Source organism: Mustela nigripes, chromosome 17, assembly GCF_022355385.1.
Source record: "Mustela nigripes isolate SB6536 chromosome 17, MUSNIG.SB6536, whole genome shotgun sequence".
Lineage (NCBI taxonomy): Eukaryota > Metazoa > Chordata > Mammalia > Carnivora > Mustelidae > Mustela > Mustela nigripes.
Window position 1 is genome coordinate 55183972 of NC_081573.1, and position 25501 is coordinate 55209472.

The window sequence follows — 25501 nt, forward strand, 5'->3', positions numbered from 1 at the left end:
ACAGCCGTCCTCTGATCCTTATGCAGCTACCCTGAGAATACGGCCCCCGGGCTCCTCTGTGGGGCGGGGGGGGGGGGGTGTTACAAGGAGGAGGAATCACAATTCTAGCTCCATATCCTGGGAGTTTTGCTCAATTTGAGGCTTTTTCCCTATCGAAGTAGAAATTCCACATAGGACGGCCCAGTCTCAACCATGCTTTGGTTCTGACATGGGGTCCTACAGAGTAGTCCCTGGGGGGTCGGCTTTTGCTGGGGGGAAGGCGAGAGAAGAGGTGAGGTTTTTTATCGTGTGTCATGAGACCCAGAAGTTCCCATATTTCCTGGGCCCCCTGGAGCTCCTGGAGCCGAATGGGCTGGTGAAGGGTCTTTATATTCTGAATTGCGTCTGAATTTTGGATGGTGACTTTTCTCCATCCTGTGACGTCCACTGGGAGAGGCTGTTTTCCTGAAGGCTGTGAGAATGCAATCTTCCCCTTATCGATGAAAAAACCAAGCTCATTTTCCTTGAGTTCAGAAGAAGACATCACCAGCCTAGTCCGGGAATAACACACAGGGAAACGAAGACAGTCGTATAATTAAGTTCATGAAAGGCTGATGCGTTCGGCCATATTTCAAATACTCATAATGCCTTCTCATCCATTCTACCAAGTGACGGCTCTTCATAATATATTCAGAGTGAAAAAATATAATGGATTCCTCTGAGATACTCAATTATTCAATAAAAAAAAAGAAAAAGAATTTTTCAGTAAAGAAATTCAACCAAATGACTAAAGCTGACAGGGAAAAACCAACCTCCAAGTAATTATGCATTTCTTTTGAGTTCTGGCTCCAACAAAGGTTGATGACGTGCCACCATTAGGAACAGTCATCCCTCTGCTGATGAATGACGTTGGTGTTTCGACGTTAACGGGTATTTATTAGAATGTTTACTCTGAAAATGTCATTGGGTGTTGATATATTTCAAGTTCCACCAGCCCGGCTGAAAAAAATGTCTGTTCTCACTTCATGACTCCCTGCCCCGCTTCTTTCAAGCTGGAGTCTTCCCCATCACTGGCCACCTCTCATAAAGAAGTCGCCAGTCCCCTTTTCCTTACAAAGTCCCATGGCTTCTCTTTTCCCCTTCTCCTTTGGGGTGTCACGACCCATTTCACCACTGTTCATTGCCTCCTCTTCCAATTCATATCCCCTCTGTCTTCTGCAAACCACCAGCTGCTCCTTCAGCTCTGGGGCTTTCCAGGCTTCCACCCCCCCTCCCTTCTGCGCTGTCACATTGGGTGGCCTGATTGGCTAGGACCCTTTCAAAGCCTCTGTGCGGACAAGTCCTCAGTCACTATCCAGTGCCGGCACGTCTCCTAAGCTCTGCATGTTTCTAGACAGGTACACAGAGCTGAAATGTCTTTCTGCTCCCCACTACCTTCCATTTTGGGGTTTCCCATCCCCAGCAGCCTCATCTGAGTACCTGATCACTAAAACGAGACATTTCTTTCTTACTCCAGCTGCCTACATCATGCCTTAATCTGTTGCTGGTGTCGCTGCCTCGGTGGCCAACATCTCTTGCCAATATCACGTGTGTTTCTAAAAACCAGTCACATCGATGGGCCCACTGCCTCTGTGGAAAACCTCCAGTGATTCCCTGTGGCCTGGAGACTCCGTACCAGCAGGTCATCGTGAAAGTCAGGCCCTGTGCCCTCCCAGACATCACCAGGCTTGTCTGCTTGCACCTTCCGTCCACTGTAACAGCCCACGATGGCGCCGCGTGACGCTGTGCACACCCACGTAGGCCGGGAGAGAAGGCGTGAGCCACAGCCAATCTGAGTGTTGGCAGAACATCTCGTGATCCTCTCAGAATAGTGGGCACAGGAGGCTGGTAGGAGCCGCTCTTTGCCACTGGCTCCTTGTGCTTCGTGTCACTCATAACAAGGGCCACCTCTGCCGACTCCCTCTTTTACTGTCTGGGTCAGAGCAGAATAACCTGCCTGAATCTGGAAAGGATGCACCCTGTCTTCACCTGCAGAATCCATCAGACCTCGCCTTGCCTTGCCCTGGAGACATGCCCCCTGAGCTCACATGCACATGACCTGCGAGGCCCCGTGTGATTCAGAACTGAACTTGAGACTCGCTGTGCGCTTCAAGAAACAAACGGAGTGTCACGGGAAATAAGGTTGAGCTTGGAAGTGCACATGAGGACAGGAAAGATGAAATGGAGCCAGACCCTGGGTTAGGACTAGTGCATAAAGTCAGAGTACTGGATTCTGGAGGAGTGCCAGAACCTTTTGGAATAGGGCAAATCTGTCTGCATGCAATCTGTGGCCCGTGAATTTGGAGCTAACGTTTCTCAGAGAAATCAGGAACTGTTAATGAGTGGTTGGACCCAAGAGAAAACCTCTGACGTCTAGATGATTAAAAATAAAGTTAGGGAGCGGTAAATAAACTCACTCTGAGCCTTTTGGAAATGAAACAGCCTTTTCTTTAGGTGAAAGACAGTATCACGCCAGGGGTTGTAAGGGGCTTTTTAAAAATCATGATCCCTAAGATAAAAAAATAAAAAAAACATGGTAGGAAGTAACTGAAATATGAAAACCCAAGACCTGAGAAATGAGGCCCAAAGATGATATTATGATTGCTTCAGCTGCCCTAGTAGCCAGCCAGCACTTGTGTTTCTGTAACTAACCCCCCTTTCTTTTTTGTTTTTTTAAAGATTTTATTTATTTATTTGACAGTCAGAGATCACAAGTAGGCAGAGAGGCAGGCAGGGGAGCGGGGAGCAGGCTCCCCACCAAGCAGAGAGCCCGATGCGGGGCTCGATCCCAGGACCCTGGAATCATGACCTGAGCCGAAGGCAGAGGCTTTAACCCCCTGAACCACCCAGGCGCCCCACTAACCCCCCTTTCTATATCTGTCCTATGCTGTTAGGTCAGCCCCCCACCCCAGCACCAGCTGTCAGCCCAGACCCACGCCCCCCCTGCAAAGGAAACCCCGGATTAGCTCACCCTTTCTCTAGTCATCTACCCAGTCAGACAGAGCTATTTCATACATACAAAACCCAGTCTTGTCTCATGGGGCCCCATCTTCCCTGTGTCATCGACAGCTGTGAATACGTGGCTGTTTAGATAAAAGGTTTCATTCGCTAAGCAAGGAAAGGTCCTGTTTGTTATATCCATTCTCTGCTTTCAACGCGTTAGGATGGCTTGTGTGCTAGAAGCTTCGCCTTCTAAGGGTAAAGGCTACAGAATTTACATCAAAAGTATATGAGAAGTCTTTTAGGCCACTAGGCTTTATGCAAATGTGTAAGCTATTGGGTCCGTCCTATGTGAAACCCTTTAACAATAATACAGGTGTCAAGCTCTGGCCTGGGCCCAGCAGCCTGCTAACGTCTCCGTCCTTCCCCACAGGCAACCCTCCCGCTACCGGGACGGGAACTTTGCTGATCACTCTGGAGGACATCAACGACAACCCCCCCGTCATCTTCCCGACAGTCGCGGAAGTCTGCGACGACGCCAAAAACCTCAGCGTCGTGATTTTGGGAGCGTCAGATAAGGACCTTCACCCAAATACAGACCCTTTCAAATTTGAGATCCATAAACAGGCTGTTCCCGATAAAGTCTGGAAGATCTCCAAGATCAACAGTAAGTCGGCTTACGCGTTCTCTGGCTGCTTGTCTAGCTTCGAAGCCGCGTTTCCCGGGCCTGCCTCTCCCACACTGTCCCCCCCTGCTCGTCTCCCCTCGTGTCCATACCCTCCGTGCTCCACCGTGCCCTCCGTACCACACGCCCCGGACTGGACACCCACCCCGTCTGCAGCCTGCAGAAGCCCAGGTCTCGGCCTCTCCGCACGCATGGCACGGCCCAGCCGTCTCTGAGTGTGCGTGTTCTCAGAGAAGGCTCAAGAAACAGGCAGCCCCGGTAGAACAATCCTGATAGAGCCTTAGCCTCTAACCCTCCATCTTGCACTTTGCGTGCAGACGACCACACAATGAGCTTTGCCTTGGCGACAGCCACGGCTTTGATGTTCAACAGTGATATCGTCCCGCATCTGTCCTGTCCCTCACTGAGGAGACTTGCCCGTCAGGACCCTTCCTACCAGTCTCTCCGTGTGGGAAGGTGGAGTTCAAAACTGAGCCCGACGGTTTCCCTACGTCCGTGAGCACCTGCTTCCCTCCCTGTGGCAAACATGAGCTCACTACTAAGTTCACCCCGTTTTGCAATGACATCAGAAACCAGAACCCATGCACTGGACTCCCTCTGTCTCCGGTAGCAAACTTCCCCTGCAACCGACCCAGCACGGTACCGTGCTCACCCGGCAGCGGTAGACTTTTCGAGAGGGACTGGGAATTACGCATTTCATTAAGGCTGTACAATTGTGCATAAAATTTTCTATTAAAAAATCTCATATGTATTGAATGGTCTTATCTCATATCTCATTTTCTTAGTGCCTTCCTCTTGTTATTGATTTCATTGGCCTGTTTGTCTATTTTATTGCTTTTTAAAGAATGAGTTCTGTTACACTGATTACTTTTAATTAAAACAGCCCTCCTCTTGTTCGAGGGGTTACTGCCTCCTTTGCTAGTTTCTGTGGTGATAGCAGATTGCAATAGCCACCACCAGCTCTTTCCAGAAAGTTCCAACCAGAACTTTCTTTTTTTTTTAAAGATTTTATTTATTTATTTGACAGAGAGAAATCACAAGTAGTCAGAGAGGCAGGCAGAGAGAGAGAGAGGAGGAAGCAGGCTCCCTGCTGAGCAGAGAGCCCGATGCGGGACTCGATCCCAGGACCCTGAGATCATGACCTGAGCCGAAGGCAGTGGCTTAACCACTGAGCCACCCAGGCGCCCCCAACCAGAACTTTCTTACTCGAGCTTCTCATCCACGTGAGGGATGAGATCTATTGCGTTAACCCGTCCCGCAGCTAGGGTGACATGTTGGTTATTTCTGCTGCTTCTCCTTGTGGTCAGGACGACACTTCACCTGTTTCTGTTTCCATGTCTTTGCTCTGTTTTCTTCATGGTTTTATTTAAGAGATAGAAGACTTCTCAGTTCATTTCCTGGTCCCAGTTCTGTTTCTTGAGGTTTTAATGCCTATCACTGTTCATGCCCAGAAGGGGCATTTTTCCCAGCTTTATGGAAGTACAGTTGACAAATAAAAATTATATATATTTAAGGTACACACTGCGGTGTTCCAAGATGGAATCTTGGGACAGTACATCAAAAACTAATGAGGTAATTAATTAAAAAAACAAACTAGGGAGGGAGGGAGGGAAAAAAAACTAATGAGGTACTGTATGGTGACTAATGTAACATGATAAAAAATCAAGAATAAGAAAAAAAAGCAACAATAAGCAAAAGGTACACACTGTGACGATGGGAGAATGGGTTTTTAAGTCAGTTTTTCTAGATGTCGAATGTGATCATGACAAAGATGGTTCTATTGGTTTTATCAGGAGGAGTTCTTAGTAGGCGGTCATCTTCACAAAAAGGGGTCCCCATGCACTGAACCACGGGTCTCCTTGGCCGTGGAATGTTCTACCCAGTGCCGCCCAAGGTCACAGCCACCGGCCACACGTGGTTGCTGGACACTGGAGGTGTGGCTATTGCAACAGAGAAGCTGAATTTGAATTTTGAATGAATTTAAGTTTAAATGTGCCCGTGGTTATAAACCCACACGCAATGCGTGATTGGTGTGGTTTTCGTCCCCCAAACCTCACCCTTTAATTTAGGAAGGTCTAACCACCTCTCATGAAGGTCCTCCGTGTCTCCCCCAGATACGCATGCCCTGGTAAGCCTCCTCCAAAACCTGAACAAAGCCAACTACCACCTGCCCATCGTGGTGACAGATTCAGGGAAGCCACCCATGACGAACATCACAGACCTCAGGGTACAGGTGTGCTCCTGCAAGAACTCTAAAGTCGACTGCAACGCGGCGGGGGCCCTGCATTTCAGCGCGACCTCGGTCCTGCTCGTCTCCCTCTTCAGTCTGGCATGTAAGTAGCCCAGACTCCGGGGCATGCGCGAGGGTGAGCACCTAACCGCACCGGTGTCCCTGTCTTCCATCGAGCTTTCCAAACGATTCATCCCAGAGGACGCGTTCATTCTCAGTTCATGTCTGTGTCATAGAAAGTGTGACGTGTCAAAGTGTCCCAGCTTCTGTTGGAAGGCGTCTTCATGTCCCCCCGCCAGCCAGTCTGACGCATTGTGCAAAGACATTCTTTGCAACCCACAGACTAGGTGATGGGAAAACGTCCTGCTGATGCCACCAAATTTAGGCTAATAAGAATGGGCCACGTTGGTAACTGGTCTAGAGCCTCATTTCCCCCTGCATTGTGCGAAGAATCTTGGCGGGGTTAGAGTAGGTCGTCTGCCTTTTTAAGAACGGTCGTGAGAATTCAGGGAGGGAGCCTGGGATGTGGGAAAAGAGATAAATGCATAATTTCCACCCATTATTTTTTTCCACTGACGGGTAGTAATGGCTGCAATATAATGAAGCATTATTTTAAACAAATGAATCGTTGGGCTGAGTTATATAAATGTGAGCATAAAATGAATAGATGTGTGTATCACATATTTCCCGTGCTTGGTGCACTGCCCCACGCTAACCTTAGCAATTACTCACGTGTAGGCAATGCCATTCACGTCCTCTTGGGCTTTGGTATTTATATTTTGAGGAGGTTATCGGTGTAAGTGTGAACGGGGACCTCAAGAAACTGAGGACTAGGGAAAAAAGGAATAGACGTTATTGGTTCCTCGTGACCGTGGTAAGTGAGCTCAGACCAGAGCTAAGGAGAACATCTTACAATGAGAAGCGTCTCTCCGGACGGACGGATGGCAAGGAGGAAGGATGGATGGAAGAAAATACATTCTTCTCTTTCTTTTCTTCTTTTTTTCCTTTCTTTTTTTCCTTCTCTTTCCTTTTTCTTCAAGAAGTAAAATATTACTAGTAAAGGTGAAATCCCCTGTGTTTTTCTCCCCAGTTTCATTTCCTTTTCTCTTTCCCCCGAGAAAATACTATCATGACGTAGACTACATCCAGATGTTATTTTTTATGTTTACTACACACACACACACACACACACACACACACACACACGCACACCCCCTGCTTGTAGCTCTGTTTTGTGCCGCTTGTCAAACTCCATGTGATTCATGTCATACTGAGCAGGATGTACCGTACTGGCTTTTCTTCCCTCCCACATTGCATTTCCACGGTTCTTCTGTGTTATCCTGATTGGGGGTTGGCAAACTCTGACCACAAAGAGCTGGGCAGGAAATACGTTGGGTTCTGTGGACCATATCAGCTTTGTCACATTTTCCTTTTTATCGCTCTTTTGTTGTTCTTTCTGTCTTTTGTTGTGTTACCGCTCTCTAAACGCACGAAACCATTCTGAGCTGGAGAGCCACACAAACACACTGTAGCCCAAGAGCCACGGCTCACCCCGCTCCAGTCCATCCATTTAAGTGCCAGAGAGCATCTGTCGCACGGACACCGTGCGGCAAACTCCGCAGGCAGCAGACACCCTGGGTTCATTTACGATGCCCTTTGCCGATCCGTGCTATGGCACTAAACGTATGCAGTCGGTCTCCCCACCAGCTTCGCAAGTTACTCGTCAACAGACAGCAGGCCCAGCACTCCATGTGGCTTCTAGGAGTCACCGGAACTCACACAGAGCAGAGCCTGGGTACACTCGAGGGCAGTACTTCTCGTGTGATTATAGAGAAAAAAGTGTGGTGCGTGTGTCCGTGTGTGTGCGTGTGTACGCATGCACACGTGTACAAATGTGTACACACAGAGAGAGAATATAACCGAGTGGCCACTCACACATCAGCCCTCATAAACCCAGTCACGCAACATCCAAGCCTGACTCTCCACAGCATCACTTTGAAGAACCGAGGCTCTGCCGGGCGCAGCTCCCTTCTCCACGACTCTGGACTGACTGCCAGTGAGTTTTTCAAAGGGAGGCTTGCTGAGCATGGTGGACAAGGAAGCACTGATTTTGCCAAAGAAACATAAGAAGAAAAAGGAGCAGAAGTCAGTACTGGAAGAAGATGTTTCGTAAATACAATACAATACAATACGCTCAAGAATTTCTTATCACCTCCGAGTCCGAGACAGCCCAGCTGGACGCGCTTCGGTGGTCCCTGTTGCTCAAGGACTTTAATAAGCTAAACATGAGGAGAGGGTACTGCGGGCGGAGAGGACAGGACACGGCATCATTCCGGATCCGGATGGGAGCGGCTGTTCATTACGTGCGCAGAACCAGCCACTCTCTTGTTGACATTCCAGCCGAGTTCGGGCAAAGAATGTGTGGGACCCGTCCGGCCACACGGTGCTCTTGAAGGGGGCTCCCAACTGTGTGGGGCTCTAGGGACTCCGACAGGTGCCTTATTCCAGGGACCCCCATGTACTGCTGTGGGAAAGAGGCAGCTTGGAGCGTGGAGCATCAGACAAGAGCCAGAGAATCACATGTGATCCTGGAAGAAGACTAGAACTCTACGGAATGAATTGGAGGCCGGCGCCTACATTCGGGCGCTGTGTGTGCACCTCGCTTCACTACTGGGAGTTGGCGGTCAGAAGCAGGAACTTCAGAAGGCTCATTCTGGGGTCCTGAGCAGAAGGATCACCTGGGGACAATTCCTGACATGCCTGACGCCCAGCAACTACATGACAACCACAGGATGGGACTTATCTGTGGCAAGCTTTCCACCCTTGGAAAAGCTGCCGCCTTCTCATCAGTGGCTGGTGACCACAGTCAGCTGTGGGGCAAAGATCGGGCTTGCAGGGGTTCTCAGGTTTGAAGATGGCATCAGAGTCACTCAGGAGATGGTGGTCAACACCACCAAGGGGAAGCAGGCTGCATGGCTGTTCCGTTAATGACCACAGCCATGATCTCTACTGGGACCAGGATATCATAGCCAAGATCGAGAGAGTAATCGTGGAGAGAGACACTTACCCTCAGAAGTGGGACTCAGGTCCGAAGACAAGTCAGAAGAGGCTGATAATCAAGCAGGGCCTTCTGGGTCAGCGTGGCAAGCCCACAGAGAGCACGCTTGCAACCTGGATGCAGGAATCTGTAGGCAACAGTGACCACAAAGAGAGGGACATCTGGTGACTCAGTCGGCTGAGTGTCAGACTCTTGAATTCAGCCCAGATCTTGATCTCGGGGTTGTGAGATCGAGCCCCGCATGGGGCTCTGTGCTCAGCGAGGGGTCCGCTTCTCTCTCCCGCCCCCATCTCCTGCCCCTCCCCCGGCTCACACACGCGAGCTCCCTCTCTCTCAAATTAATTGATTAAAGAGAAACAGAGACCGTGACCAGTGTGGTAGCCCCGAAGCGGCAGCGAGAGAGTGAAAGTGACAAGACCTCAAGAAGGAAAAGAGGAAGAAGGATTAAGAAAGCCAAAGCTGCTCTGGGATCCAGGAGATGGGAACAGTGACGCCACCAATGAGGAGGAGGAGGAGGAGGAAATAAAAGTGCAATTGACCTCTGGGTCGCAGACCCCAGTTTTAGCACCAGGTCCGGTTAGGAGGAGAAATTAAAGCCTTACTGAGAAAACAGAATTCCTTTTGTTCTTCAAGGAACCAGAAAGGGTGGGGAGGTCCAGGATATCGTAGCTGCCGCCCAAGAACTACCTGACCTTCCCTGGTGTGCTCATCCCATCCCGTCGTGTTTTAAGGATAAGGGTGAAGGACGCAGGTTCGAGGCCAGCCCCTCCTCTGCTTGGGAGAGTTGGGAACCCTCTCCCTGAAACCCAGCACAGCCCAGGAACCATCTGTGGCCATTTCAAAGGAGGCAGCCCTCCTCCAAATGCTGGGAGAAGGTTGTACTTTTTACGTACTAAAGCTTACTTGTTTTTAAGTTAAAAATAATAATAATAATAATAATAATAGATGGGGACTTCCTACTGCCAGTTGCTGAACTATGTATTTCTGGGCCCATCCGCCCTGTAGAGCCCACACCCCAGGTGCCTCCAGCACACGGACCCCGTGTTTGTATATATATTCACACAATATTTTTAGTAATAATACGCATATCTGCTACTACCAATCCATATATTAAACATTAGTAAGATTTAACCTATCTGTACAGGTTAAGGGGGCTGTTCATAAGGCAGCAGTGTTTTCCTCTCCTCAAGCAGGGATTTTTTTCCTGGGCCTCCTACTTTGGAGACCTACAGAGGTCAATAGTGAGCAGATCCCCAAAGACTGCCCACTTGCCCCCAGCTAATGGCTAGGATCACAACTCATCCGGGGCAGAATCACCTGGTAATTCCTAAGGAACGGATGTTCATTTTTATACTCAAAATAGTATCATCAAGAAAAGACAGATGCGTGCACACTACAGTGGAGATGTCAAATGTGCTTTTTGTTCTCACAAAGGGAATCATCCCAGCTAGCAGCACACAGCCACCCACTGTAGGTAAGGCCACCTAGAGGCAACGTCAGAATCACCCTGAAAAAGGAGCTCAGCATCTCCCTGCACAGCTAGAAATGTCCTAGGGTTATACTCCAATGTTTTCACCACAAGACGGGTAGGTTCAGCCCAAAATACAGTTAGGAACATGAGCATTCACCTGCTTGACTTCAGAAAGAACCTCCATCTGTCTGTATATAAAAGGCATAAGACTACATAATATTGTTCATTTGAACATGCGGGCCTGCCGAATATAACGGTGCTCGTTTCATTATACACCTAGCGGGAGAACATCCTTCCCAACGAGGGAGGTACCTAACAAGACGAGTGAGGAGCGCGGTGAGAGCTAGCAGGAGTGAGGAACCGTGGGTGTCCCATGGCTCAAAATTCTTTGAAAGAGCAGGACTCAGAGTGGCCGACCCACCTGTGTAGCTATTAACCCGACATTGACAAGAAGCAGAAAGGGGCCTAAAACACTAAGCAAGGTCGCGTGAAGGTAGGGGCATCTACAAGCACTAACCTAGATTATAAAGGGCAGGGATAACAACTTCCTGACCCTGCTTGATGCTTCTTTGAACCAGGAGTTGGCAAACTACTGTCCGAAGGTCAAACATGGCCCACTTCTGTTTTCGTAAATAAAGTTTTATTGGAACACAGCCATATTTGCAGTCAGCCTGCTTGCTGCTACAACAGCAGGGTTGAGCGGGAACCACAGAGACCACATGACCTGCGGAGCAGAAATACGGATTCACCCGGCCCTTAACAGGAAAAGCGTGCCAACCCCTTCTTTGAAGCCTTGCTCTTAAAACCATAGTGATCGCATCATAGAACATAGCGGGAGGGACTTTTTCCTCCTCCCCTCAAATAACATTGAGATCCAGGGAGAACAGCTGAACCAAATACCCTAAAGTCCCAGGGCTTTTTTATTTTCTTCACTGGCCCAGAGATGTTATCCCACTTTATAGATGGGAAAACTGAGGCTCAGAGACATCCCCAGGTGCGCGAGCCGTGAGGCATTCACCGTCAGACTGCCTCCCCGCCGGAAAAAGTGATAAAAACATTTCAGCTTGTTAGGAGATCACAGAAGGCATTACTGCCGCTGAGAAGTGAGATGAGGGGTCTGTACCTCCTTTTCTGACAGCTGAAACTGAAGGGAATAAAACTAATGACATTGCAAGTAATAAAAAATGTAAATGGAATTAATTTTACTACCAATTTCGTTGTTGAAGGTTAGTGTTGCTGACACTGGAGAGCTGTGCTGTGCTCCCCCAGGACCCTCCCCACAAAGCAGCCTGGCATCTCTATTAGTCTGTGTCTTGGGGGGGGGGGTGCTCATACAGCTCTGCGTGGTGTGACACAAGCAGCTCCAGGGGAGAATATCATCCTGAAACCTTTCTGAACATTGTTTTAGGTTTAATTAATCAGCAATAGCAAGAACATAAAAAGATCAGGCGAACCCCATTAACAAGTACCAAAATGAAATGCCTCTACATTGGCGAGGAAGGAGAATTGCATTGTAACCTCGATCACAATGAGAAAGTTTAAAGACGTGACCAAGATGAGCAAAGCAGCCGCTGAAAATACTTCTAATGCATTGTGTGAAGGGATTATTTGGATTCCATCAAATTTGCCCATTTTGAGGGTACAATTGGCTGCATTTTGGTAAATGCACACACTTGTGTAGTCACACCAATTATCAAGATACACTTTCCTTGTGTGCCTTTGCTATTGATCCTCTCCTCGGAATCCAGACCCTCTTTGATCTGCCTTCTCTGATTATTTGCTTGCCTTTCTAGAATTTTCTATACATGGAATCATACAGACCATGTTGTCAAGGGTATCAGTATATTGTTCTTTTCTGTTGTGAAATGTGTTCTGGGCAGAGACAGGCCTGGAGGAGCACCCAATCCAGGGGGAGAAGGCTGCCCTCTGCCCGCAGTTGGTCCTGAGCCATGCTATACAGAGGTTCTATGGCCCCTTGAAGGGGTACAACTGTGTGGATAATGACATTGACCTCCCAGGGCTTCTAAGTGCCATGCACATGCAAAGCTAAGAGCTTTACCTAAATTACACAGACTATCTCATGTAATCAAGTCCACAGCCTTCAGACGTAGGATCCTTTACGTTACAGTCTGAATTGGCTTGGACACGATTGGAGACTTTCATTTAGCAGGTTTTATTCAGTCCATTTTTTTTTTCCTCAGTGACCAAAATTATTTTAAATGATAAATGTCACACTGTTTTCTTAGCAGCTTTATTGAGGTATAATTCTCATAACATAAAATTTGCCTGCTATAATTAAATTTATCTACTTTACGGATTCTGGTAAATGTATAGTATTCTACAGCACCAAACTCTAGTTTTAGGACATCTCCGTTACTGTGTAAAGTTATCTTGTGCCCCCTTTACAATCAGACCTCACCCCTGTCCCAGCCCTGGGCAATTTCTGATTTGCTTTCTTTCTATAGTTATTCCTTGCCTGGACATTTGATTTGAATGGCAGCATAAAATATGTAGTCCTTTTCTTTTTTTTTTTTAGATTATTTATTTATTTATTTATTTATTTATTTATTTGACAGACAGAGATCACAAGTAGGCAGAGAGAGAGAGAGAGAGGAGGAAACAGTCTCCCTGCTGAGCAGAGAGCCTGATGCGAGGCTCAATCCCAGGACCCTGGGTTCATGACCTGAGCCGAAGGCGGAGATTTTATACCACTGAGCCACCCAGGTGCCCCTATATAGTCCTTTTCATTGGGTGTCTATCACTTGGCGTAATGCTTCTGTGGTTCATTCATGTTGAGGCATGTATCTGTAGTTTTTTTCTTTTTAATATCGAGTAATATTTCACTGTATGGATATACCACATTTTTTTTTCATGCATTCACTGGGTGATGGATATTTGAGTTGTTTTCCAATTTGGGGATTGTATGAATTATGCTGCCATGAACATCCATATATGTGTCTTTATGGGGCACTGACCATGCTTTTGAGAAGAAATGTTTCAGCATTCACTATTACAAATTTAGGAAAGGTCCCAGTTCCATGGCAGTGGTGTAGAACCTCACGGATGTTAGGGGAATCAGGGACAGGAGCCTGCCAGGTTCTGCCAAGCATCTGCTCCCTTTTGGTATCACTTCAGCCTTCTATTAGAAAACCATGTCCTCATCAGGAACATTGGGATGGGGGTCAGAGAAGAGATGAGGGGAGATGTGTGGGTCTTGATGTAAGATGACCACCTCCTGGGGAGTATGTAGGGTCTCATGGTTGGGAGGGTGTGGTCATGAAACCGAAGCCCAAATGATGAGCAGCTCTTCAGAGTCTGTCATGACTCAAAGAGAATGGTGTCCCAGTAGCCTTGAGGATCTGGATCCGTGCTGGAAGAGGATAGATCTGAGCTGAAGATTCACTTTTTGGCACTTCCCTGAACCACTTTTGGGGTGACATGTTTAGGAATGCTGGTATAATTTACAGATGGGCAGAGGTTACCTTCCTGTCAGTGCACATTTGCAGAAATTCCTTAAGGATTTAGACTTGTCTCCAAAGGCAAGAGAAACAAAAGCAAAAAATGAACTGTTGGGACTTCATCAAGATAAGAAGCTTCTGCACAGCAAGGAAACAGTCAACAAAACCAAAAGGCAACCTATGGAATGGGAGAAGATACTCGCAAAATCTCTTATCAGATAAAGGGTTAGCATCCAAAATCCGTAAAGAAGTTATGCAACTCAACAGCCAAAAAACAAAAACTCTACTCAAGAAATGGGCAGAAGACATGAATAGACATTTCTCCAAAGAAGACATCCAGATGGCCAACAGACATGTGAAAGATGCTCAACATCACTCATTGTTGGGAAATACAAATCAAAACCACAATGAGATACCACCTCACACCTGTCAGAATGGCTAAAATTAACAACAAAAGAAACAACAGATGTGGGCAAGCATGTGGAGAAAGGGGAACCCTCCTACACTGTAGGTAGGCATGCCAGCTGATGCAGCTACTCTGGAAAACAGTATGGAGGTTCCTCAAAAAGTTACAAATATAGCCCAGCAATTGCACAGTTAGGTATTTACCCAAATGATACAAGCATAGTGATCTGAAGGGGCATGTGCCCCCAAATGTTTATAGCAGCAATGTCCACAAGAGCCAAACTATGGAAAGAGCCCACATGTCCATTGACAGATAAATGGATAAAGAAGACGTGGTATATATAAACAATGGAATATTACTCAGTCATCAAAAAGAATGAAATCCTACCATTTGCAACAACATGGAAGGAACTAGAGGGTAAGGAACTCAAGGGTGGTGCTTAGCGAAACAAGTCAGTCAGAGAAATACAAATATTACATGATTTCATTTTTATGTGGAATTTAAGAAGCAAAACAGATGGAGGATATTTTTAAATAAAATTCACAGTGCCATTTAACATATTCAAGTTTTTCTTCAAATATGGGGGAATATGGCTGCACACCAGCCCTGCAGCGCAGGTAACTAGAGTTTACGATAATGGTGGCAAGGACTGTGAAAAAGTCAGCTGGAAAGAAGAAATTAAATGCGTTCCGGAGACTCCTCTGTCAAGGAATCACCTTTAGCTTTCCACCCTCCCAGTATCATGTTGCTTACACTTGAGTGACATTACGGAGACTTTTTATCTGATATTAGAGACGCTGCTTTAAATTTCCCAAACAGATAAGAGGATTAACCTCTAAAAGCCAGAAGGTACAGAGTCAGTGGGTGAGTTCGTCCCACTGATCTGCCCCTCAGCAGGCTTTAAATGAAAAGACCCAAACTTTACAGAGTTACTCCATTATAGTCTGCCTAGCCATCGGTTCATTCTAGAATGATCTACGCTTACATGGTGGGTTGACCTGTGCACTTGTTTATTTCTTTGATTATAACACGACTTTTAGCAGTACCATTGCCCTGTATAAAGCCAAGATATAATAATAATAATTAAGCAAAAAGAGCAGATTCCCACTCGTGCTGTTATCCAGCAAAGGGGAGACGCAGGGCTGCTGTACATCTTAGAGAATAAGCACAGTTTAGGTGACCTCAGTAATCTTGGATGAGACAGTTGCAAGGCACAGAAGTGGCTTCCCCACTGGGGCCCCCAAAAGGAACACGGCTCCTCCAGCACCTCGACTCTAGCCCTCATAGGACCCATTTTTGGACTTCCAACCTCCAGAACTCTGAGAGAATAAGCTTTGTTATTTCCAACCACTAAGCTCACGGCCATTTGTTACAGCAGCTGGAGGAAACTCATACATCTTCTCTGAAGAACCACCCAAACCTCTCTGGCTCTCCCCTGTGACCAAAAAAATAATATCCAGGATGCTAATCAGTCTCTCAGCTACCAAGTCAACTTGTCCCTAAAACAGCAGCGTTCTGGGCTACTGTGCAAGGGACAGGGCCCACAGAGGCAGTCGGCCCTCTGGGTCTAAGAGAAGGTATCTGGCATGAGCTTTTTTATATCAATCCAGCTGTTTAGACATAAACCGGCAGGACTATTTGCACTCTCTTCAAATGTTATGCCAAAGAGGAAAAAAAAATTCTTGCAGGTAGTGCAGTGTTTATAAACGTGTTTATGACCGCCTGTCTGCCATTCGTCTGGTGCTTAGCTAAAACGCTTTGCATCCAAACTGTACTATGCCTTGACTTAACTCTGAATCTTTCCCATTCAGGTCTGTGAGAACTCCTGACATTCGAAGCTTGACTACCAAGTTTCCATAGCAACAGGAAAAAGAAAAAAAAATCCAAATCTGAAGATTGCAGTTTACAGCTCTCAAACATCACACCTAGGCCTCAATTGTTCCAGATTTTTTTTTTTTGTTTTCTTTGCGATTTCACCGGCTCTGTCCTTCACCATTTCTCCTTTAATTAATGGAATCTTCTGAATTTTCCCTGGCTGTTTAAAGATCACGGCATATGACTTGACCTTCTGGGAGCAGGGACAATGACTACTTTTTCTGATGTGTTGCCATGTCGCTAGTCAGCACGTCACACACACTGCTTTGTGGGTTCGTATTTGTATATGTGTGAGTACCTGTATGTGTATATACACAGTATTTATAGAGAGAAACGCTACAGAAGGAGCCTAGTTTTGATATGTCATTCTTCCTTGAGAGGTCACACAGAGAAAGGATAGAAGTGACACACCTGTCCCCTCCAGGGCCACGGACCCAAGTGAGACACTAGCCCAGACCACAGAGCTGACACTCCTCCACCGTCCCCGGGGGTCTGCGTGCCACCACCCCCCTGCCAGGCAGGTCCACAGAGAGGGAGAGCAGAGACCCAAGTCCTTCCTCTCTCGTAAAGGACTACGACCCGTTTTCATTGCCACCCCATGCCACGATCGTGAGCAGAAGCGGAGAGGAGCAGAGCAGCAAGTCTAACCATCAAATGCCAAGAAAAGGGCTGGAAAATTCTTCCAGGGGCGCTCTCTGCATTTGTAGGTGTCCCAAATCCAGTCCCACCAGTTCTCACGAGGATGCGGATCGTAGCACAGGATAATCTCTCTCCCTAGTGTCTGTACATTTGCAGATGTCATCGTGGAGGCCCTACCTGCGTAGAAGGAAACCGACAGGTGTCACGTGTGTACACATATATGCCCACATGTATAGACATCCCTTTCTGCACATACACGTTTGTTTCCTATATACATAAAAGGCATCAAATAGAGTAAATACAGGTAGTTTTAAAAGTACCCTTTTGTGTGAATCGACTACCGTTGTTTGCAAACCTGAAAATAAAAGATGTTCATTATGTATGAAAAGTAATTGATTTTTATTCTGTGAGCATGTCAGAGAGGAAAGTCCGTGCTGTACTAAGATTACGTTCTTGTGGATACACTGTAAAGAACTATCCGAGCTCACACCAAATTTTTCTATCAGATAAAACTAGCGACAGCCTGTGGCTTTTTCTTAGAGCTGGCCACGCACTAGGGTAAGGTAAGTGTCTTAGCATATTTCGATGCGGTTGCTTATTGAAGGTTTTAACCCCATGCGCACACGCGTGTGAGCGTGCACACTCAAACCCACGCTTTCTTATGCAATCTCTGTTTGCACCCGTGCATTCAGTCCGCCTTCTGTAGGAAGTAGGAGTCATCTGTTGTCTTTATCGTAGTGAAATTATGCAGATAGAGTTCCATATATTGTATTTGTTTCAATAGTAAGTCTTTTTGGAGCATATAGAATGGCAGATTTTTTTTTTCCATTAAAATAAATGGGTATTGGTGGTTAAAACGGCTGGACCGTAGCTCTTCTCTGATTTCTATGTGTGTCTCATGTTGCCGATGCGAGGTCTTGCCTCAGTGCCAGTTCACTGTTTGGACCGGTCATCTGGGGTCCCCCGTACATCTCGTGTTGGTCGAGGGACTCTACAGACTCTATAAAGCCAGAAGTCCCCACTCACAGCTGGGCCCGTGCACCTGTCTTGGCCATCATGACGAACAATTCCGAGCATTCTGCAGTCGGCCGTGAAGATGATGGCTATCCTCACAGAGGGGCGAGATCATCCTCAGGTCACGGACTGCAAGGCCCATGGTCACCAGCATCCACCCGCGGTCCCAGAGTGTGGGTATATCTCTCTTGAACAAGTCCGGTGGCTCAGTCAGGAGATTCCGCATCTCGAACACAACAGATTGGTCCTTCACCCGTGCACAGAGCAGGCCTGGGGGAAGAGGGGAGGTCCGAGCCTGCACACTCACACGCTATGAGACTTCCTCTTCTGGCTTTATAGGTGCTCAGCAGCCGGGCCGTAGGCAGGTGATCTAACAATGGGAAACCCGCCCTCCCTTGTGAGCCTGGGCTATTCCTAGGGAGAAATCTAGGTGTCAAGAAGGCCATCCCCTCAAGTTAGCAAGTGCAAGACTCCTTGTGCCTCAAGCAGTAGGCCCTCCCACACTTTGCACATCAAGCCACCAGCTTAACTTAGCTCAGAGCACAGAAAAATAGGCATGAGAACAGACTGCATCAGAAAGTAGCGTCTGCCGTAATCTCCGCCGCCTTAAGGATGCTCCCTGTCCGTAGGGCCGGACAGAGATACTGCTATTGTGTATTTCTTGCTGATCCTTTCAAAAAAAAAAAAAAAAAGCAACCAATTCTTTGAAACCAAAGTGGTGGCATTTCCTCAACTACCAAATGTTTTCTAACTTGCTCAGACACATTTTCATTGTTTATTGAAAGCAAATGTAGAATCAAAGCATTATTTCATTATTTACCAATGCATTTTATTTTACTCCAAGTTATTGGGGGGAAAAATTAAGAGCCAGAAATTGCTTTTCTCCATTGCTGAGCCCAAAACTGAGAATTTTATTTCCACTGAGCGAGCGGAGCACAAAACTGAAAATTTTATTTCCACTGAGCGAGCGGTCGCACCTTCTTCACTATAAACACATCAATCACCTGAGTTGATTAAAAATTACTTTTTCTTTCCATTTTACACACGAGAAATTATTTTCTGATCATTTGTTTTAGCAAAAACATGCAAACATTTTCCAATTTCAGAAAAGGTGACCTTCAGTACCGCCCCTTCCTCCAAAGGGACGTCATTTCAGGTGACTCTCAGCCAAGTCCTGCAAATCTGAGCTGGAGAGCAAAATCAGTCTGGCTCCGTTTCGTGGTGGGTGTCAGACAGGACTCGGATTCCCAAGGACCATTTTTAGAAATTTTGATAACATCCCAGATTTCCAAAATGGGATTCTAAACAGTCCGACAAATGGAGTGACCCTTTACCAGCAAATTCTCGAGGTAGATCACCTTGCATTTCATCCAGAATAAATACAGAGGGTCTTGATCTTAATAGGTGGCAACTACGGCGTGATTAACAAGGCTGTGTTCGATGCTGGGTTTAGTGAAGCTGGACCCACACATGAGCTCTTCAGGTTGGTTCTGAAGGAAAGAGTCTGCAGTTCTCCTGGGGTGTATGAACAAGGTAAAAAAAAAAAATATATATATATATGCATTAATAATGCTAATAATAATAATAAGGGTTTACATTTATTGATTGAGGACCGTGCATCCAGCTGTACAAAATACTTTACACACCTGTTAACCCACGGACCCGATACAACAACATTACAAGGCAAGGACTCCTGTCTTCTCCAACTTAGCGATAAGGACAGCGGACACTCAGGAAAATCAAAGGGCTTGCCCCAGGTAAGTGACCGCCAAAGGCCATGTGGTTTGACTGCAGGGCTCTGTTGTTTCTACTTAACACAGTGTCCCTCCCAATGGCGCAGCCAAACCAGACAGAATGTCTCCTGAAGACCAGAAAACCCTCGTCTGAAGCCTCCCTTAGCAGGACTATCTACCCAAACCGAGTACACAGACCTTCTACTATTCCTTAGTTCTGAGAGCTGTCAAGAACCATTAACACCATTCTCAGTTCACACTAAACCTCAGAAATGTCTTCCGCACAAGATCATGTCCAGTATTTCCTCCCTTTCCTCCCATGGCTTGTGCACAGGTGCCTGGGGGACTCCTCCCGCACTGAGTAGCTGTCTCAGGAGTGCGAAAGGACGTGCATGCCCTCCCAAGGACCCGGTCTCAGCCAAACCAACCCAGGGGAGGGAAAGCTCAGGGAGAAGCAGCGTGGGGCTCTCAGGAGCCTGCCGTGGGCTCAGCGACACATAAATGAAGGATCTCCAAGCACTTCGGAGGTTTTCAATATTTCACCTGAACCTGAACCAACAGGTAAATCACACCAAGGGGAAGGTGAGTCCTAAGAAAGAGTGAACTAACTACCTTCTGTGTCGAACCACTAAGAAGTAACGATAAAACCGTCACCATCGCCACCATCAACAGTGATCTGTGTACACTTTTCACAAAGACGGTGCATCCCGTCTTCTCTCCTTATCTGGATGCTGACATTGGGAACGTCTCATAATTGGGTGGTAAGACGCGTTCATAATGGTTCATCTAAAGCAACTAGCGGTTCTTTTGCTGTGCCACGTGTGTTCACCTTTACCATGTTTCCCATCACTGATGGGTTAGCCCACGGCCGAAAAAAATTCTGTAGTGCTGACCCTTATGTAAAAGCACAAATGCAGAACAGCTAGAGACAGAAGAAAGTGGTGGGATTGAAGGTGCGAATCACGAGTTCCGATAAGAACTTCATCCATCTAAATTAAGCGGAGGTAATTTAGATACTCATCAACTTCAGAAAGGAAGAAAACCTCTTCCTGTTGCTCACGCAACATCACTCTCATAACATTAATAATCACTGGTGTCGCTGAGCTTGAAAAGACTTTGAACCATTTTGTTTGGCTTCCAAGCGGCAGCTGGCTGGTAAGGATACGGTGAGAAGCAACGGGTGTAAGAGACCACAGAAAATGCCACCGTGAACCTATGAAGCCTTTGAGAAAGTATCTCATGAAAACACTGGGAGCATATGCTGAAAACTTCCATTTTCTGCTGCTTTTTTAAAAGCTTTTCTTTTAGAAAGCAAGAAAGCCATTCGTTATCTACAATATATGCGGATTCAGATTTTTTTTCTTTTAAGATTTTATTTATTTATTTGTGAGAGAGAGAGAGTGAGAGCGAGCACAGGCAGACAGAGTGGAAGGCAGAGTCAGAGGGAGAAGCAAGCTCCCTGCGGAGCAAGGAGCCCGATATGGGACTCGATCCCAGGACGCTGGGATCATGACCTGAGCCGAAGGCAGCTGCTTAACCAACTGAGCCACCCAGGCGTCCCGCGGATTCAGATTTTTAAAAGAGTTGAAAGCAAAGGCTCTAGGAAAAAGAGTGTGCAGTGGTGCACACATCGACACTGGTGGGGTGGTAAATTTCAGAAAGTATAAAGAGATATTTCTTTGTAAACACTCAAAAGGGATGAAAGTTTATCATCTTAAAATATTTCATCCGATCACGGATGCAGTTCCTTTGGGCCCGAGTTGCTGAACTGTTTACAGTACCTGAGCTGTAAATTAATATCTGATCTACAACGTTTTTGCAAAGAAACTTGTAACTTGTTTGTGAAATATTTAAATAAAGGTTATCTGAGATTTTTAATGTGTGTATTTGGCCTTAGACTGTCTTCCGTACCATTTCAACACAGCGAGAGAGCCAAGGGACATTGTTTTAAAATGGCGCTCCGGTTGGCCTATAATGTTGAAAGACTGAGACTAAAACCAAGTGATAGCCTGACTGATGATTAACTCTGCCCCTTCTTCCTTCATAACAGTCAGAGCCCTCTGGTGTGAGAGAAACAGATAGATGATAGATAGATAGATAGATAGATAGATAGATAGATAAATTAGATAATAGTAGATAGATGATAGATAATAGGTAGGTAGGAAGATACATAATAGGTAAATAGATAGATATAGATAGATGATACATTGATAAATGACAGATAATAGGTAGATAGGTAGGTATGTAGATAGATTGATAATACATAGATAGTAGATGATTGATAGATGATAGATAATAGGTAGGTAGGTAGACAGATACATAATAGGTAGAGAGATGATTGACATAGATAAATGATTGATAGATGACAGATAATAGATAGGTAGGTATGTAGATAGATTGATAATAGGTAGAGAGATGATAGATCGATAGATGATAGATAGATAATAGGTAGAGAGATGATGGATAAAGGACAGATGACAGAATGATAGATGAAAGATAGAGAGCAAGATAACTTTAGGGAGGTCCTTAACAAAAGAGAGGAAGGGTGCTAATCATTAATAATGAACCAGATATTTTACATGTTTATGAACGTATATACATACTATACTATTCATAACATGTTATTTATATGAAATATAATTATGCATTACATAGGTCAGGTATTTAATGCATGGAATATTGGAATAGCCAGTATTTCCAGTGCTAGGTGTCCCCTAGAAGGGGTGCATGTGACTCCCATACCGGCACTTTCCGCTCTACCCTAACCCCCGAGGTTGTATCCTCTCACACACAGCACACGAACTTGACCCCGATAAGACGAGCCAATCTGACAGGACCGCGTCAGTGAAGCCAAGAAAACCAAACGTGCGCGTCAGTCTCTCGGAAACATTTCCTTCCTGACGGCCCCGTCTCCAGGAAATTGCCAGTTTGGGGAAATAAATAGGAAACTGATTCCTTGGTAGCCCACCACCGGAGACGCTAATTTGCCACAAATAAGCATGAGAAACGTAACCTGACACTTCAAACCAAAAGCAAAGCAACTCAAGATGGGTCGGGACCTGCTGATCTCTCCACTCTCCAGAAAAGCCATTTTCTGTCCTTTTGTCAGCACAGCCTCAAAAAGACCCTCCCCTGCTCTTGTACACATGACAAGGAATCCAGTGACGCTACCCAGGGCACACTCCAGAGATGACAGCAAAACTTGCTTCTCACGTGCGAATCCAAGCCAGGAGCACTGGTACCAGGACAGAAGCATTTTTAAAGGAAATTTGCCAGAACTCGACGACTCTCTCCGAAATAGAGCCTTACCCCTGCAAGGTGGATCCTGAAGACCCTGCCCAGCCCCCTCCCTGCACCCGCAGAAGAGTGAGCGGTGCTTTTAATGCTGTTTCTCTACAAGAGATATCCGGCGCCTGCAGAAAATTCCCAACTATCCTTCCCAGGATTTCTCCGCAAGAAAAGTGGCTCCTTACAGTGGCTTGGCAACATGTCCTTAATGCTTCCCCTTCGCCAATACGGAACGATGTGCGATTTTAAAGCAAGGACCACTTCTTTACCCTCTGCTTCCCTGTCTTCTCTTAGGTCAGAATTTTCTAAACTTTAATCCTATAAGAAGAGCTTCATGATTTCACGATGTTCCTCTAGCACCTCTGCAAATTCCGCCCTCCCAATGCCTCTGTATTACCAATTACCACTACAGTTTTCAATGATAGAATTTCAAATTTAACATTTTTGCTGACGTGAATATATTTTCTAAGAAAAATGTATTACTACCATGAACGAAAAGCCAGTGTCACTTGGGGTACACTTAAAGCAACAATCAAAATAAATACAAAGGAAAATGGCAGAATAGAGGGGTCCAGTCCCTAAATGTCCCCCTACTCAACCCCACCCCCCCTCTTCTCCACTACAGAAACACCAATTTTAACAAACACCCACAGATGAGAACATATTTTGGGGAGCCCAGAAACATACCTGAAATGTTACAATATTTCCGTGGAGCAAAAAAGCCAAAGGAGAGATGCATTGAAGTGGTAAAAAAAAAAAAAAAGTGTCAGCTCACCCCACCTCCAACGCAGAATAGCTCAGGGCCCAGAGACATCTCCTGGTCTACAGCTTCCCCTGCTTTGCAGGACACTGCCCATGTGGGTCTTGTCCTGCCAAGAACATGGCGGGGGGGATGGGCACTACTGAATAGGCAGGCGACAGCTAGGAACAGAGAGAAGGGGGTGGTGGAGGGGAGAGCTTATAGCACCAATGGACCTTAACAACGGGTCACAGATCCTGCTGCCTGGCATACGGTCTCCATCCTGCTGCCCGGCATACTGTCTCCATCCACAGCCCTGCTCGCAGAGGGAGAGCACTCCACAAAACTGGAGCTGATACGTTCTCCAGCAATCCCGCTTCTGGGTACTTACCCAAGGAAACTGCAATCAGGATCTTGGAGTGGTCCCTGGGCTCCAGCATTCACGGCAGACGACCCACAAGCAGCATTGGCGTGGAAACAAGCTAGGTGTGCATCGAGGGGCGAGTGGATAAAAATCATGCGCTGTATATGTGCAACGGACTGCTGTTCCGACTTTTAAAAGAAGGAAGTCCTGCCATTTGTGGCCACAGGGTGGGACCCGGAGGGCGTTATGCTCCATGAAACAAGCCAGACACAGAAAGACGAATAATATATGATCTCACTTACATATGGAATCTAAAATGGTCCAATTCATAGAGGCAGAGAGGAGAACGGTGGTTGCCAGGGACGAGGGGTGGGGGAAATGGGCAGATGTTGGTCGTTGGGAATCAAGTTTCAGATATGCAGAAGATCCACTGCACAGAACAGTGCCTATCACTGACCGTACTGGGTTACGTACCTAAAATTTGGGGAACTTATGTATAGCTTCTTACCACACAAATAAGAATCATACATAATAAAGGCGGCAGGACACTACTGTGGGAGGTGATGGGTATGTCCATGAGCACGATGGTGATGGTTTGGGGGTGTATCCTTATCCCCAAACTCGCATTACCTATGTACAGCTCTTCACATGGCACTCATGCCTCAACAAAATGGTTTTAAGAAATAATAAAATGAAATAAATACAATGAAAACCAAAAAAGGGATTACCTTTTAGCTAGACAGTGTGTCTACCTAAGGTCCGGGCAGGAGACCGCCCTGTGTTAAAAGGAGAAGTGAACAAGGACGAGCAGGGACTCAGACTCAGTACGACCCAACACGGACGCTGCACCTGTCGCAGAGAGGAACGAGGAGACATCGGTTCCGTGAGTCTCAGTGGGGTGAGACCACATCCTCATACTGTCCAGAATCACTTCGGTGCCCTTTGATAGAAACCAAACAAGCAAAACTGTATGAAGGGAAGGTCGCAGATCCAGTAACTGAAGAAGACAGGTCCTTCCCCTTCTAGAATCTTCTCTTTCTAGAATCTTCTCTTTCTAGAATCCTTTCTACGCTCTATTGAGTGGAAGCACAGAACCACACAGGGTCACCTCATTGGGATGGTTTTGTTTCCTGTTTGTGTGTGTGTGTTGTTTTCTTTACCACTTGTATATGCCCGGAGGAAGGAGTCCACGGGAAGGGACTGGTTAATGGAAGAGGCACATTCCCAGAGTGGGTTGAGATGTCCAGGGCCCAGCCCCACACAGGAGGAAGGACACCCGGTGGAGAGGCAGAAAGGACCAGAGTCACACAGGTGCAGGTCCTTATAGAGACAGGGAGGGTAGGACCTAGGTGACGATAGTCTCCATTGTCTCTGAAAAACAGAAGTTAAGGTCATCCTTTGAGACAGAAGGGATGAAACACTGGGTTTGGAGAGACTGGGGAGGTTTGGGCCGTCCGCGGAAGGCGAGGGGCTGTGGCAGGGGGTTGTCCTTCAGCAGCGGCATGCGGCCACTGGGGAGACAAGCAGAGCAGGAAAAGGGCAGCTGAGACCAGCGTCGGGTCACAACGGTGCTGATGCAGGTG

At 46.6% G+C, this 25501-nt stretch overlaps 1 protein-coding gene, 1 long non-coding RNA gene and 1 pseudogene across 2 annotated transcripts in view; 2 read left to right on the forward strand and 1 right to left on the reverse strand.

Annotated features, from left to right (window-relative positions):
* Window positions 1-17640, forward strand: part of CDH13 (cadherin 13) — a 987824-nt gene extending 970184 nt beyond the window's left edge. Inside the window, exons 12-14 of the mRNA XM_059382150.1 lie at window positions 3392-3625; window positions 5758-5976; window positions 16078-17640. Of these exons, the coding sequence (XP_059238133.1) occupies window positions 3392-3625; window positions 5758-5976; window positions 16078-16085 (461 nt within the window). The 3' untranslated portion in view covers window positions 16086-17640. The remainder of the gene's footprint in view (window positions 1-3391; window positions 3626-5757; window positions 5977-16077) is intronic.
* On the forward strand, window positions 7960-9099 carry LOC132005799 (H/ACA ribonucleoprotein complex subunit DKC1-like; annotated as a pseudogene).
* A 1085-nt stretch (window positions 17641-18725) lies between the features above and the next one.
* Window positions 18726-24148, reverse strand: LOC132005583 (uncharacterized). The gene is made up of 2 exons (XR_009400846.1): window positions 23946-24148; window positions 18726-19309 (listed from the first exon to the last, which is right to left on the reverse strand). It is a non-coding gene; the product is annotated as an uncharacterized LOC132005583 (long non-coding RNA).
* Window positions 24149-25501: the final 1353 nt, after the last annotated feature.